The sequence below is a fragment of the Alosa pseudoharengus genome, unplaced genomic scaffold, assembly GCF_046254945.1.
Source record: "Alosa pseudoharengus isolate Yale_2024_CS ecotype anadromous, Long Island Sound unplaced genomic scaffold, YU_APseudo_1.1 YU_APseudo_1.1_scf_6, whole genome shotgun sequence".
Classification (NCBI taxonomy): domain Eukaryota; kingdom Metazoa; phylum Chordata; class Actinopteri; order Clupeiformes; family Clupeidae; genus Alosa; species Alosa pseudoharengus.
In genome coordinates this window covers 8,732,689-8,748,607 of record NW_027468848.1, presented here as the reverse complement: position 1 = coordinate 8,748,607, position 15,919 = coordinate 8,732,689, and the positions used below count along the sequence as shown (strand labels likewise).

General features: G+C 47.5%; 1 protein-coding gene across 1 annotated transcript in view; it reads right to left on the bottom strand.

Annotated features, from left to right (window-relative positions):
* Positions 1–670: 670 nt before the first annotated feature.
* ntng2a (netrin g2a) overlaps positions 671–15,919 on the bottom strand; it is an 83,404-nt gene continuing 68,155 nt past the window's right edge. Inside the window, exons 5-7 of the mRNA XM_076270754.1 lie at positions 5,493–5,660; positions 1,638–1,772; positions 671–891 (exon numbers count right to left, since the gene is read on the bottom strand). Of these exons, the coding sequence (XP_076126869.1) occupies positions 671–891; positions 1,638–1,772; positions 5,493–5,660 (524 nt within the window). The remainder of the gene's footprint in view (positions 892–1,637; positions 1,773–5,492; positions 5,661–15,919) is intronic.

Genomic DNA, 15,919 nt, shown 5'->3' with positions numbered 1-15,919 from the left:
TCCGCTTCACGCCTGCCAATGTCAGGTGACCGTTGAGTAAGAAAAAACTGCAGCAACGTAAGGAGAATGAGTGAAAAGGAGTCTTTAAGAGTGGATAACTTGGCATTAGTAGACCTCAGCAGTGAATACAACCATGTCTGTTCGTAAAAACAAGTTGGCTAAGTAAGTGCGGAACATGAACTTTTGTGGGTGTCAACGCAAAAAACTACAACAAGAGCAAAAAAACTGTCTTCTATTTATATATTTCTCTCTTAAACATTTCTTATAGACATTTCTTTTTCTATTCTTCTCTTATCTTTTTTTTTTACTATTTTTTTATTTGTTTCTGTTTGTTTTGGTTAGAGTCCTCGCAGCACACAGGCGTTGTTCAAAGATAAGTGACGAGCAGGCAAGCAGCACTCTCGTCTCTAGTGAAGGCGTCGGTGAACCTTGACCCCACGACCCTTTGACCCCTGAGCACTTCCTGGAGCGTCCCAGAGTAGGTCAGCACCGCTAGCCGCGGGTTTGGCGGGGCAGGTGGGGTCATCGGCAGGGCTGTGTGTGGGGGGGGGGGGGGGTGGGATAGTAGAAGTAACAGTAGTAGTAGTAGTAGTATTGGTGGAGGTGTTGGTGTGTGTGTTGGGGTCAGCGCAGCGCAGTGCAGCGCTCGCTCGCTCGCTGGCGCCGCCCCTCAGGCGGGCAGCCTCAGCAGCAGGCCGTGGAGCAGCAGGCAGAGCAGAGCGGCGGTGGAGCTGAGGGAGCAGGACGCGGCGCCGTCGCAGCCCTTCTTGCCGGTGCAGCGCTCTTGCTCACACAGCACGCCCTTGAACTCCGGCGGGCACACACACTTCTGGTTCTGCACACACGTGCCGCCGTTCTGGCACATGAGCATCTCGTCGTCACACACGTTAGCTGGTGGATGGGAGACACACACACACACACACACATACACATACACATACACATACACATACACATACATACACACACACATACACACACACACATACATAGAGACACACACACACACACACACACACACACACACATACATAGAGACATAGAGACACAGACACACACACACACACACACACATACATAGAGACACACACACACACACACACACATACATAGAGACACAGACACACACACACATACACACACACAATAGACATCAGATTCAACTAGTGTTGCATGTAGGTGTAGCATGCACCATAAAAATACTATAATGTGTAGCTACTGTAGGCTACTGTATCTGGAAGATAAACTGGACTGACGTAGTAGTGTCCTTGTGTATAGACATCAAAGTAAGCTGTACTTAGTCGTACAAGTGTTATACATTTTACACAATTCTGAACAATGAACATGAGCACTGCTGGAGAGAACACAAAAGTAACACTGCCAAATGTAGGCCTATGTAAATGAATGTAAATTAAGTTTAAATGTTCTGTCATGTATTTATAGACCCTTAACAATAAAAACAAAAACAATGCTTGAACGTTCTATTTGGTTCCCAATCTACTTCCTCTGCATTAAGATAACATATGGAATGTTAAAACGGAAGCCTTGTGGGGCCAACTATGATGCTGATAATGGAACTCTCTTGAAAGGGTCTATACATCCCCCTTCCGCATGAAAGGTGTGAGTGTCTGACTTACGGATGCAGCCCTGTTTCCAGGTGAAGCCGGGTACACAGTCCTCACACTTCTGCCCCGTAGTACCCTCTCTGCACTGGCAGAAGCCTGTTTCGTTACAGCGGGCATGCAGAGAGCCCAGCTGGTTGCAGTTGCATTCTGGGTAAATGGAAAAGAGCAGGTGCAGCCCATGAGAGCGAGGAACGAACTTGGTCTTTTATACTGTAGCCTTTGGTGAAAGGGGTGGGGGATTTATGAAAAGGCCTCGAGTTTGACATTGAATCTCTTTCTACTGGGTCAAAGAATCTGAAAAGTAACCCTTAACTCCACTCTTCCAAGGAATCTTTCAGGAACTGCTTCAGAACACTCTTTAGAGTAAAAAAACCCACAGACAACATGGAGGAGTTCTAGGATGTTTTATATCTAAGTGTGTATGATGATTTTTCTGTACAAGAGTCTGTCTCAAACCTCTGGTCTCTGCTCGGCTGATATTTTTGATGCTGTATGGAGGCTACATCACTATGGATACGAGGAAGAGCAAACCTTCAGGAGCTTTAAGTATTCTTACCCCGAGGTCATTTCTGCCCAAGGCTACAAATCCAGCCTCTCCTCCAGCAATATCTGATCACGTGGTTGTGTGCTACACACCAAAACTCCAGGGAGCGGCATCTGAAACAGCGCCTCCAGGTCCTGCTCACATCTGTGTTCTGCTTGTAAGTCCACAGCCTTGCTGACAAAAATGTCAGCGCTTGAGCTGTCAGTCAGGCCTGTTGCCTGGGAGACGGCCAGCATTCCGTCTGGCCAGCAGATGTCAGTGTTCTACTGTAACATTCTACCGAGTGTGGCGGTGGCTGCAGCCAACAGAATGCCAGCTGGTGTTGAAAGGCAAGCTGTTAGGCTTTCAGAAGCATAAGTCTGCTCTGCCATAGCTATGTTTTTGAACAGGATAACAGGATGTTTTTTTTTTGTTTTCAAATAAAGCTTCACTTGACAGATTCTCATGACCAGGATATAGCTTTCCCATTCTTTGCATTACATCTACAGTGCAAAAAGATGTTGAAAATGTAATTCTGATAATAAACTACATACAGTATCTGTTTATACAGTATTTTAAAATAATTTGCCCAATCCATTCATTTCTGTACATTTTAAATATTTATGAATGGGCTCTAATTGTCAGTCTGTTTCAGTACATTAATACACTATACACAGTAGATTAGATGTGTGCATATGGAAGCAGGGGTCTATCACCTGTTCTATATGGCAGTGTGTGTATCGGAGCTGCATGGTGTGTGTTGAGTGTGTGTGTGTGTGTGTTGGGTTTGCTGGGATCCACAGGGGGACGGGCGGGTGGGGGCGTGGGTGGAGTGGCGGGCGGGGGGGCCGTTAACATGAGATTTGCACACGGTCGCCATGACGGGAAGGCGGAGTCAGGGTCATGAGTGAGGCGGAGCTGACAGGGTGTGGTGAGACGCGGTGGAGGACGATCGTAGAATGCGCTAAACATCACGTCTGCCTGGACGTCACACACTCGACGCCCAGGGTCAAATGTCACTTATGCTTGAACACACACTCAACGCCCAGGGTCAAATGTCACGTCTTCCTGAACACTAGGGCTGCAACTAAGCTTTATTTTCACAGTTGATTAATCCGTTCATTATTTTCTCCATTAACCGATTAGTTGTTTGATTGATAAAATGCCTTGGAAAGGGTGAAAACATGTTGATCAGTGTTTCCAAAAGCCCATGAATATGTCCTCAAATGCCTTGTTTTCTCCACACACCAATGATATTTAGCGCACTGTCATAGAGGGGTTAAGTAAGGCTGGAAATATTTAAGAAGCAGCAATCAGAGAGAATTTAGAGGTATTTTCAGCAAAAAATTGACACAATATTTTAGTAATTGCTGCAGCTCTACAGAAAACACGCTCTCACACCGCCCATGAAATGGCACTACAAACACATTCTGCTTGTCTGAGGAAGTAAACGAATAAGTGCACGAATGATCCCCTGTGGAATTAAAAAGTGGTTTGAATCCAAAAAGTAATTTCATGCATCATGTCTGTGCTGAGTTGATGAAAGTCTAAAACAAAGTCTAAACTGTCTCCACTGTGAAGTCTACAGTATAGGCCCTATAGTATAAGTCTCTTCATATCCTGACCTATAGTATAGATCCTATAGTATAAGTCCAGAGTATATATCCTATAGTATAGATCCTATAGTATAAGTCCCTTCATATCCTGACCTATAGTATAGGTCCAGAGTATATATCCTATAGTATAGATCCTATAGTATAAGCCCCTTCATATCCTGACCTATAGTATAGGTCCAGAGTATATATCCTATAGTATAGATCCTATAGTATAAGCCCCTTCATATCCTGACCTATAGTATAGATCCTATAGTATAAGTCCAGAGTATATATCCTATAGTATAAGTCCAGAGTATGTATCCTATAGTATAGATCCTATAGTATAAGTCCAGAGTATATATCCTATAGTATAAGCAGAGAGGGTTAAAGAGCGAGAGGCGCAAACGTTCGACTATTTCCGCGTTCGATTATTGCAAGGTGGAGGGGGGAAAATCCCCCTTTATGCAGACCAGAGTAAACCCTCGCTGCACTAATGTCATTGGAGACTTGTGGAATTTTACCAATAAATTGGTCATTATGTCTTTCTGGATTTGTTGAGGGTTTTTTGGACATTTTTGTCATAATCTGTAAGTGTCTGGGATCATTTCAAGCCTAAAAGTGTAATTTTTTAGTCTTAGGATTTGTAATAAAATAACTTAATATAAGACCATGCTGCTGCCAGTTACTGTCTGGTTGTTAGCATGCTAGCTAGCCTCTTAGCTAAGGTAACATTTTAAACGGAGAAGTGTAATTTCTTTGAAATGACAACTAGCTGAATAACATTACTGACATTAGTTAAAGTGGATAGTTTATACTCAAGCGAATTTGCAACAGTATATTAAGTTTAAGCGAAGTCCTTCAACTACTAGTCACTTGTTAGCGCATAGCTGTATTGCCATAGCTACTCCCATCCACTTGTATAGCATTTAAGCTACAGTAGCGTTAGCTAGCTAGCTAGCTCGGTTCACATGACTAATTAAATTATTCATATCATGTCCTAAAGAATGATTCATTGGTATCATACATGATTATAGACAATAATAATGTGAACACAATTATGTTTATCTGTTTTTATTGCTTATTAAGAGAGAAAGTTTATTTAGTGACGTAAGGTGACACTCCCACTTATGCAGACCCGAACTGTCCCGTTGTGCTCCCATAGTAACGAATTACGTTGCTCTATCTTGCTAGTAATCAAGGATCTTTGGTATAAGTTCAGAGTATATATCCTATAGTATAGATCCTATACTATCAGTCCAGAGTATATATCCTATAGTATAGATCCTATATTATAAGTCCCTTCATATCCTGACCTATAGTATAGATCATATAGTATAATTCCAGAGTATATATCCTATAGTATAGATCCTATACTATCAGTCCAGAGTATAGATCCTATAGTATAAGTCCAGAGTATATATCCTATAGTATAAGTCCCTTTATATCCTGACCTACAGTATAGATCATTTAGTATAAGTCCAGAGTATATATCCTATAGTATAAGTCCCCTTATATCCTGACCTATAGTTTAGATCCTATAGTATAAGTCCAGAGTATATATCCTATAGTAGCCTGGCCTGTGTTCTCATCAGAACTCTCTCGAAGATGGACACTATTGTACCATATTCTGGTCAAAGTACCAAAATAAACTATCAAAATAAAAGGCAAAAAACCCCCCCAAAAATACTAAAAACAAGAACTCAGGTGGTTGTAGTGCAGTGCTGGGGTGGACAGCGGGTTCCAACTGACCTATGCAAACGTTCTCATCGTCCAGATCAGCCGAGCCGTTGCGGTAGTATCCCAGGCGACAGTGCTGGCAGTTCTGCCCCCTAGTGTTGTGTTTGCAGCTGACGCACGTCACAATGTTGATGAAATCGATATAGCTGCAGCGGTTTGAGTGGCCGTAGCACTCGCAGTCTGATGGGGGGGGGAGAGCAGAGCAGAGCACCGTTAACAGTGTCAGGAGTTACACCGGGGGGGGGGGGGGGGGACAAAGAAAAGGACTTAGACGGACAGGGGATGAGGGATGGCGAGATCGAGAATGAGAGGAATTAACAGAATATGATGCCTTAACAGGGAAGATAGACTATGAGAGCTGTATAAGCAGACAAACAGTAAGTGCGGTTCTGAGACATGCTAAGATTCTCCTCACAGTAAGCATGATTGCTGAGACATGCTAAGATTCTCCTCACAGTAAGCATGGTTGCTGAGACATGCTAAGATTCTCCTCACAGTAAGCATGGTTGCTAACACATGCTAAGACTCTCCTCATGGTAAGCATGGTTGCTAACACATGCTAAGACTCTCCTCACAGTAAGCATGGTTGCTAAAACGTGCTAACACTCTCCTCAGAGTAAGCGTGGTTGTTGAGACACACTAAGACTCTCCTCACAGGAAGTGGGGTTGTGAAAACATGCTAATGCTAAGACTCGCCTCACAGTAAGCATGGTTGCTGAGACATTCTCTTCACAGTAAGCATGCAAACACATCCTAAGACTCCTCTCACAGTTAAGTGTGGTTGCTGACAAGAACCAAGTAAGCAGACACACGGTGTGGAGTCAACATGCTAAGTGTGTGTGCAGAATGTGGACTGATTTGGTGTTGATCTGAGGTTCCTGCCTGATCAGGCCAAGGCAGAAAGGAACTTTTCCCATCTTCTTTTGTTCGCTCTTTCTTACTTACTTTCTCTCTTTCCCCTGCATACTGATCTTGAACTGCTCTTGAAAAATGGACTGAATTCTAAGCAGCTGGGAAAATGAGGGAGCGTTGTTAAACAAAAGCTCAGCTCTGAGGAGACGAGCCATGAGGAGGACTACACCTCAAGAGGAGGACTTTCATAACAGTCACCTCAGCTGAAGCCACCACACACACACACACACACACACACTCACACATTTTTGTATTCATCACGTGTGTGTGTCTGTGTGTGTCTCATCACGTTTGTTTGTGCGTGCACATGTGCATGCATGTTCGTATCTGTGTGATTGAGTGTATACTGTATGTGTGTGATTGAGAGAGAGAGAGAGTGTGTGTGTCTATATGTGTGTGTGTGTATATTAGTGTGTGTTTGTTTGTGTGTGCATGTGTATGTGTGTATGTTAAAGTGTGTGTGTGTGCAGCCTGAGCTCTCTCAACCCTCCAGAGGGCCCCAGGCTGTTGGGCTGTATAAATTAACGGGGTACTTAGATGGGAATTTAGTTGTTTAATAGGGCATGGTTTTGACTTCTCTCTGTGTTTGGGCGGGCGGACGGATAAAATATTGATGTGATGTTTTAAAGATGCCACTGCTGCTGCTGCGCTGTGCAGGGCCAGGGTGTGTGTGTGTGTGTGTGTGTGTGTGTGTGTGTGTGTGTGTGTGTGTGTGTGTGGTGTCGTTCGCTAAAGTCCAACTGAGGCGGCCGCTGAGTGGGCCTACAGGCGCAGGACGGAGGGGAGAGCCGCTGATGATTAAATATGAATGGCCAATTACCCTACAGATTGTTGGGAGGATGACACCTACGGTCACACAGAGCTCACACACACACACACAGACTACACACACACAGACACAGACTACACACACACACACACACACACAGACTACTCAGACACACACACACACGCACTCTCTCTCTCTCTCACACACACACACACACACACAGACACACACACAGCAGAGCACAGACACACACACAGACTACAGAGACACACAGAGACACACACACACACACAAGCACTCTCTCTCTCTCTCTCTCTCTCTCACACACACACACACACACACATGTACACATTCATGCACACACTCACTCTAGGCTAATCGGACTGGGGGCGTGGGAGAGAACAAAACAAGATTGTTCATTTGGGAACGAGCAGGCCTAAAATAGCATCACAAGTAAGATATCGTAACTAGCTGGCAAAGCAAAATCTGTGTGTGTGTGTGTGTGTGTGTGTTTGTGTGTGTGTGTGTGTGTGTGTGAGAGAGAGAGACCTACCTTATGAAGCAAGCAAGTGAAAACAAACATGCAAGCGACGTAGAGGAACATGGATGAAAGCAGAGAGAGAGATGCAAAAGAGATAGAGACAGTGACAGATGATGATGTTTTTTCCCACAGTTCTTCATAACACAGTATTTTAAGACACCGAAAAAGAATCTGAAGCTTTCACAAAGCAACTCACATCAGTGTCACATACAGTACACATTATGCACGACTCAACTCCACAGTATCAAAACAGGTATGCAGATGTTCTCTCTAGTCTGCTCATCACTCTGAAATCATAACCACTATGCATGATCGACTGCACGTGTCTTACCTTGGAATCGGACGTACGCTACTTTTGTCAACTGTGTCCTGGGTCCTCCAGGAACCAACATTCTGGAAACGGCTTGAAAGATAAAGCCACTACCATTAGATCTCAATTTAATAAATATCTAACTGACTAAGGGTATTCAGATAATAAGGACGCAAGGCCAACGCACACCCAAACACACACACACACACACACACACACACACACACAGACACATACTTCCAATATGGAAATAATCTAGGTGCTTTGTTCTCTCATCTAAATGTAATCTATCTACAGCAGCAGGGGACAGTTATTGCCTAGGCACAATAACAGTGAATACCCTTTGTTTGAACGGGCGTTAACAAGCGACCACAGACGTGTAGAGGACGACTCAGGAGGCTACAGACGTTAACAAGCGATCACAGATGCATACTGTAGATGACGACTCAGGAGGCTACAGACGTTAACAAGCGATCACAGATGCATACTGTAGAGGACGACTCAGGAGGCTACAGGCGTTAACAAGCGATCACAGATGCATACTGTAGATGACGACTCAGGAGGCTACAGACATTACCAAGCGATCACAGATGCATACTGTAGAGGACGACTCATGAGGCTAAAGACCTTAACAAGCGATCACAGATGCATACTGTAGAGGACGACTCAGGAGGCTACAGACCTTAACAAGCGACCACAGATGCATACTGTAGAGGACGACTCAGGAGGCTACAGGTGTTAACAAGCGATCACAGATGCATACTGTAGATGACGACTCAGGAGGCTACAGGCGTTAAGAAGCGATCACAGATGCATACTGTAGATGACGACTCAGGAGGCTACAGGCGTTAAGAAGCGATCACAGATGCATATTGTAGATGACGACTCAGAAGGCTACAGGCGTTAACGAGCAGTCTCAGATGTGTAGAACGATTCAGGAAGCTACAGGCGTTAACAAGCCGCCATAGACGTGTAAAACGACTCAGGAAACTACAGGCGTTAACAAGCGGCCACATACCTATAGTCGAAGACTCAGGAGGCTACAACCATTAACAAGCGCTCACAGACGCATAAAGGAAGACTCAGGAGGCTACAGGCATTACAAAGCGATCACAGATGCCTATAGGATGATTTAGGAGGCTATAGGCATTACAAAGCAATCGCAGATGCCTATAGGATGACTCAGGAGGCTACAGTACAGGCGTTAAGAAGCGATCACAGATGCATATTGTAGATGACGACTCAGAAGGCTACAGGCGTTAACGAGCAGTCTCAGATGTGTAGAACGATTCAGGAAGCTACAGGCGTTAACAAGCCGCCATAGACGTGTAAAACGACTCAGGAAACTACAGGCGTTAACAAGCGGCCACATACCTATAGTCGAAGACTCAGGAGGCTACAACCATTAACAAGCGCTCACAGACGCATAAAGGAAGACTCAGGAGGCTACAGGCATTACAAAGCGATCACAGATGCCTATAGGATGATTTAGGAGGCTACAGGCATTACAAAGCAATCGCAGATGCCTATAGGATGACTCAGGAGGCTACAGGCATTACAAAGCGATCACAGATGCCTATAGGATGACTCAGGAGGCTACAGACATTACAAAGCGATCACAGATGCCTATAGGATGACTCAGGAGGCTACAGGCATTAAAAAGCGATCACAGATGCCTATAGGATGACTCAGGAGGCTACAGGCATTAAAAAGCAATCACAGATGCCTATAGGATGACTGAGGAGGCTCCTGTAGAGTGTCTGGTGTCTAGTAGAGTTTCTGAATGTAGAGAAGTAGCTACTGCAGGACTACTGCGTCACTTATGTGTCAGGCAACAATGGTCACAAAGGTCACACAGGTCAGAGGTCAGCGCGTCCATCTCACAGACAGACCTAGTCCAGACGAGATGGAGCCCAACTTCAGAACCACATTGGTTCTAAAGCTCCAGCTGCCAGTCTGGGAACAGAAAGAACCAAAGTTCTCTAATGTGTCCAGTGGTGGAGCCTTAGGGTCATTCTGTGCCAATCAGATGCTGATGCAACAGGGGCTTCAACAAACCTACAGTAGCACGCGGGGCCAGTGAGCGAGGGTTGAGAAACACACCGCATGGAGTTGTGGATGCGGCACAGATTCGGCCCTGATCTGGCTCTGACGTGGCTCAGTTCTGGTATTCTAGATCACGCCGCTCCCTGAGCCACTTCTAGGCTCGAGGCCTCTATAAAAACAGGGACCCAATCAGGAGCCACCTCGGAGCCTGCGTCAGGGGCGACTTCGTCCAGCGACCTGGCGAGGGAATACAGCGAGCACGAGGAGGGTGTCCTAGAGGACACAGGACGTCTGCTCCTCTCCTCTCCGCTCTGCCCTGCTCCGCTTGTCCTGTTTGCCATACAGCCCCAGCCCCTGCCCCTGCCCCAGCCCCAGCCCCAGCCCCAGCCCCTGCCCCAGCCCCAGCCCCTGCCCCTGCCCCTGAGGCAGAGGCAGGCAGGCAGAACCAGAGGCAGAGGCAGACAGGCAGCTTGCACTCCACCTTCAACTCCATTCCTCAGTCAATAACAAGCCCGCAGAGTGGAAATATTCAAGAGCTATTGACCGCTGCTGGGACAGGATCTGAATGCATTAACATTTGGGTCGGGGAGGCGATGCGATGCGATGCAGTGCGGACAGGCATGAGGACACCATCACATCTGATCATCACACGGCCCGTGTGGATCGGCACATGGAGCTGAGGAGAGGAGGGCAGCTAGCACACACACACTGGGTGGGAGAGGGGGGGGGGGGTCAGGCTATTTGAAGACTACTTATCATACTTGTGCCTTCGCTAAGGAAGAGCACAAGAAGCACAAAACCACACACACACACACACACACAGTAACGTCTACTAGCAGTATACCTTTTTTCTCATAGTCTTTCTTTTCAAAAAATTTCTCTTTCTTTTTTTTGCCCTCTGAAATTTCCTCTTTGGCTTCCCTGCTCTCTCCCGGCGTGCCAGGAATTTCATTGCTCTTCTCACTGTTGCCAGTAACTGGAATGTTACACATCAAAGACATGATCAGTATAAGATACTTCCAAAAAAACACTCAAATCAAGCATTCTGATATGGTTTTATTCAAGCACGAAGCAAATATATCTGACATTACACAATGCATATTTAAAATACTAAAAGTAAAGCATGCAGTGTGTACTTTTGAGCAGCATAAATGCAATCTTCATGTCCTGCAGATTTACAAACATGTATCTCTTAGAGTCACAAGGACGAGTGTTGAAATGTGTCCTCTGTACCTGATTTCTCTTTTTCCTTACTGGACGTGGTGATTTCCGCCCCCCCTCTGCCTGACTCCGACGCGTCTGGGGCTGGGGCTTCAGGTGCAGCAGGTGTGTCGACTGGAGGAGCCACATCAGTTGCCTGAGGAGCAGGATTGGTTTCTGGGGCAGCAGCATCTGTTGCCTGAGGAGCAGGATTGGTTGCTGGGGCGGCAGCATCAGTTGCCTGAGGACCAGGATTGGTTGCTGGGGAAGCAGCATCAGTTGCCTGAGGAGTAGGATTGGTTGCTGGGGAAGCAGCATCAGTTGCCTGAGGAACAGCATCGGTTGCCTGAGGAGCAGCATCGGTTGCTGGGACAGCAGCATCAGTTGCCTGAGGAACAGCATCGGTTGCCTGAGGAGCAGCATCGGTTGCTGGGGCAGCAGCATCAGTTGCCTGAGGAACACCATCGGTTGCCTGAGGAGCAGCATTGGTTGCTGGGGCAACAGCATCAGTTGCCTGAGGAACAGCATCGGTTGCTGGGACAACAGCATCAGTTGCCTGAGGAGCAGCATCAGTTGCTGGCAGAGCCATGTCAGTAGCTTGAGGACCAGCAGAAGGAGCAGTAGTTGCAACAGGAATAGCATCGGTTGCTGTGGGAGCAATGGCGGTTACTTGTACAGTGACAGCAGTGGGTGGTGGAAGAGCATCAGTTACTGATGGGACAGCATCAGTCGCCATGGGAAGGGGGACGGTTGCTGGGGAAACCGCATCCGTTGGTGCGGCTGCAGCATCAGTAGACTGGGAACCAGCTGCAGTAGTCTGAGGAAGAGTGCTTGCTGAGGAAGGCCCGACAGTGGACGCTTTGGGCATGGGTACAGTGGATGCAGCAAACACTGTACTTCCAGGGGATATGGTTCCAAGGGGAACTGTTACTGGTGTAGGGCCGGCTGTTATTAGGGAAGGAACTTCAGTTGCAACAGGAATAGCGTCAGCCACTGTGTCTATGTCTCTTGGAGGACCGCTGGTCGTTTGGGTGACCGCATCCATTGCTGCAGTGACAGTTAGGGGAGGCGATGTCAAAGTGTCCGCCAGTGGAGTGGTTGTCATTGCTGAAGGTGCCCCGGTGGTGGTGGTGGTGTCGGTTACTGTGGGAACCAGGCCAGCATCCGCAGAAACAGAGCTGGTTACCGTAGCACTTGCATCCGTTGCCACCACGACGGAGGAGGTTGCTGATGAGGTGGCTGGGCTGGTGGCGGTGACGGCATCTGGGAGCTGCGTCGCTGTAACTGTGCACATCAGAACAATCAGAGGCCAGGCACGCGCGGCGCTCAGCGCTGCCGTTAGGTCACTGCGGTCCTTAAGTCTACCGGCGAGAAAGGCCCCCGGTCAAATCAACTAAACTATCCCATTTCCAGCTCAGCAGAAATGGGATATCTTTGCCCTGATAGCATCACCCCACCTCGCCCTCCCCTCCTAATGCCACAACCCCCCCCCCCCGCCCCTGTCCACCCCATCAAGGACAGGGTCCGCTCCTGCATCCTGTTATGGTCTCATGTATCGGTCTCCCTGCAGCGGGTTCAATAGATGGGCCTTTTTGGGTGTCCCTTACCATGACCTGCCTTCGTTTCGCTTGTGAAATATTTAGCAGCTGTTCATTCAATCGCTAGTCAGAAATAGATCAAAAGCCGTTTGAGTTTTGGCCTCGTGCACACGCGCTATGCAGCCGAGCCGCTCGGCCATACGCAGTGCTCCTCCGAGAGCTTGTGTTTCACAATAATGGCATATTTAAAGATTTATTGCCGTTGGGTGCTGGTTGGATCCAGGACTGTGCTGTGACGCGTGTATGTCTGTGTGTGTGTGTGTGTGTGTGTGTGTGTGTGTGTGTGTGTGTGTGTGTGTGTGCCTGCTCTGAAACACACCACTGAGTGTTGACAAACACCTGGTAATTGAAGGGGCTGCAGGAATGGAACTGAGAATAGAATATGGTAATTACTTATTGGGATTTTGACTTTCAGGAGCCGCATGGAACAAACAGGCACACCTCCAAGCAAGCCAGGGCATGTGCAGGTGTGTGTGTGTGTGTGTGTTGGTGTGTACTGTGCATATATTTGTCTGCACTTATGCATATAGATACATAGCTGTCTAGAGAATTATAAATATAGTGCTCTCTCTCTCTCTCTTTCTGTTTGCCCCTCTTTCTATTTCCCTCTCACACACACACACACACACACACACACACACTCCACACACATATGCACACACACTATCGTTTTTTCCCGCTGGTGCCAGTGGATCTTGGCCCTGGCTGCGGTCACCTGACCCCCACAGGCGGGCAAGCGATCTCAAGGAGAAGCTGGGCACATGGCAGAGTGGCGCGGTGGCACGGCCGCTAGGGCAGCATGGCAGCGCAGTGGCACGGCAGTAAGGAAGCAGCATGGCGTCGCTTGCTGGCACCTTGGCCCACTTCCCTTAATGAGCGATTTAACCCAGCGGTAACGGTACTAATCCGGCTTCCTTGAGTCACCTCGGGAGAGAGATGGGGAGGCGGTATTACGCCCATCAATCACGCTGAGAGCTGCCACCGCCACGGCTCTGTATTTTACTGCCGCTTGGAAATAAGTTTAGATGTTATATTTCATACGTTTTTATATATTCATACACTATTGTCAGGTATTGTTCATATATCTTGCAATGTAAATACAAAGTATGTTGCCTTCATCACACCTACAGGACAAGTCTGACAAGTGTACAAATATATATGTGTGTGTGTGTGTGTGTGTGTGTGTGTGTGTGTGTGTGTGTGTGTGTGTGTGTGTAAAGGGCTGGAGCTGGAGAGGGGTGCAGCTGTGAAGATGAGCTCTCAGGATTCTCCTGTTTGGCTTGAAGTGCGCTCTACTGAGCTGTCATCACTCCCCACAGAGCCTGCTCACAGTGTGTGTGTGTGTGTGTGTGTGTGTGTGTGTGTGTGTGTGTGTGTGTGTGTGTGTGTGTGTGTGTGAGAGAGAGAGAGAGAGAGAGAGAGAGAGAGACAAAGAGAGAATGAGCCTGCTTTGGATGGAAGCCTCACTGAGGCTGTTTTCTTGGCTGTAGTTTCATCCAGAGGCACTGCCAGAGACCAGGCCTCCACTCAGCTTTCAATGCAGTTCAAAAGCATCTCACACACACACACACACACACACACACACACACACACACACACACACACACACACACACACACACACACACACACGCACGCACACACACGCAGCAGGCATTCTCATACTGATACACACACGATATGCTTTCATTCTTTCTGCACTCTTTCTTGCTCTTGCTCGGGATCTTGCTATGTCATGCTCTCTGTCACTTTCTCTATCTCTATTCCTCTCTCTCTCTTTCTCTCTCTTTTCTCTTTCCCCCTCTCTCTCTCTCTCTTTATCCCTCTCTATCTCTATCCCTCCCTCTCTATCCCTCTCTTTTCTCTTTTGCTCTCCAGAATTATGTTTGTATCTGTCCATCTCTCACATTCTCTGAGTAACTGTGTGTGTTAGTCACCAGCGTGTGTGTGTGTCTGTCTGTCTCAGTCACTGCTCCTGTCTGATTGGCTGTGTGTGTGTATGCGTGTGTGTGTGTGTGTGTGTGTGTTGTGAACAAGGAGCCAAAGCAAATGTCTTTTTAGTACAACGCTGCATTGCACAGGCAGCTACGCACTGAGCCAGACAAAGAATCATTCTTTTTCCCATGATTCATAGCGTCTGTCCTTTCCAGCGCTGTTATCCCATTCGTACTCCACTGCCCACTAGGGCAGTGTGTACCAGCCGTGGTTTTTAAACCACGCACAGTTGAGCTTTGCAGGCCTGAACGGATCTTTCAAAAAAAGACATGTTGAGAAAAAAGTTTGTTTGATTGTTTTTTTTCTTTTTTTTTCTCAGAAGCGTGGAGACAGTCTAGCTGCCGGGTTTTCCTGAAGAGGGGGCGGGTGTGGGGGGTGGGGGGGTCCTTACCTTTCCTCCGGCTCACTTGTGGCCCGTCCTTGGTTTTCTTGCGTTGCGGGCTGGGTGGAGGCGAGGGCTTGGGGGGAGGATCCGGGCGGGCTCGTGGAGGTGGTGGCACTTTCGGCAAATCGGGCACTGTGGTTTTGGCCTTGGCCACCGCCGGCCCTTAGGGGAACAATTTGAGGACGGAACGCTAAGAGGATGGGAGGGCAGGGCAAGGTGGGGTCCACTGAAAGGTGTGTGTGTGTGTGTGTGTGTGTGTGTGTGTGTGTGTGTGTGTGTGTGTGTGTATGGGGTGGGGGGGGTGAGGGCTAAGGGGGAGGGGGGCTAGTGATGCCTGCGCTGATGTTCCAACACAAACATGCTCTCTTGCATCCACCAGCGGCTTCCAGAACTCATCAGGCTGAACGGACAGAAACAGCTGACCGGTGCATCGCTGATCCCACTCCAAACATTGATGAGTCAATTACCAGGGGACCAGACTCACTTCGAGCTCTGAAGGTCAGCCAATGAAAGGAAACAGAAGCCTGCTGTTCATCGCTGGAAGATGCAAGAGTACGCAGCCACATCCCCCACACCCCGTTACGTTACGTTGCGGAGTCTTGCTGATTTTCTACAGACTCTCCACGCTCTGATACTCTCAACACAACACTCAAACTCAGGACTCACAGTCTCGATTGAGGGCCA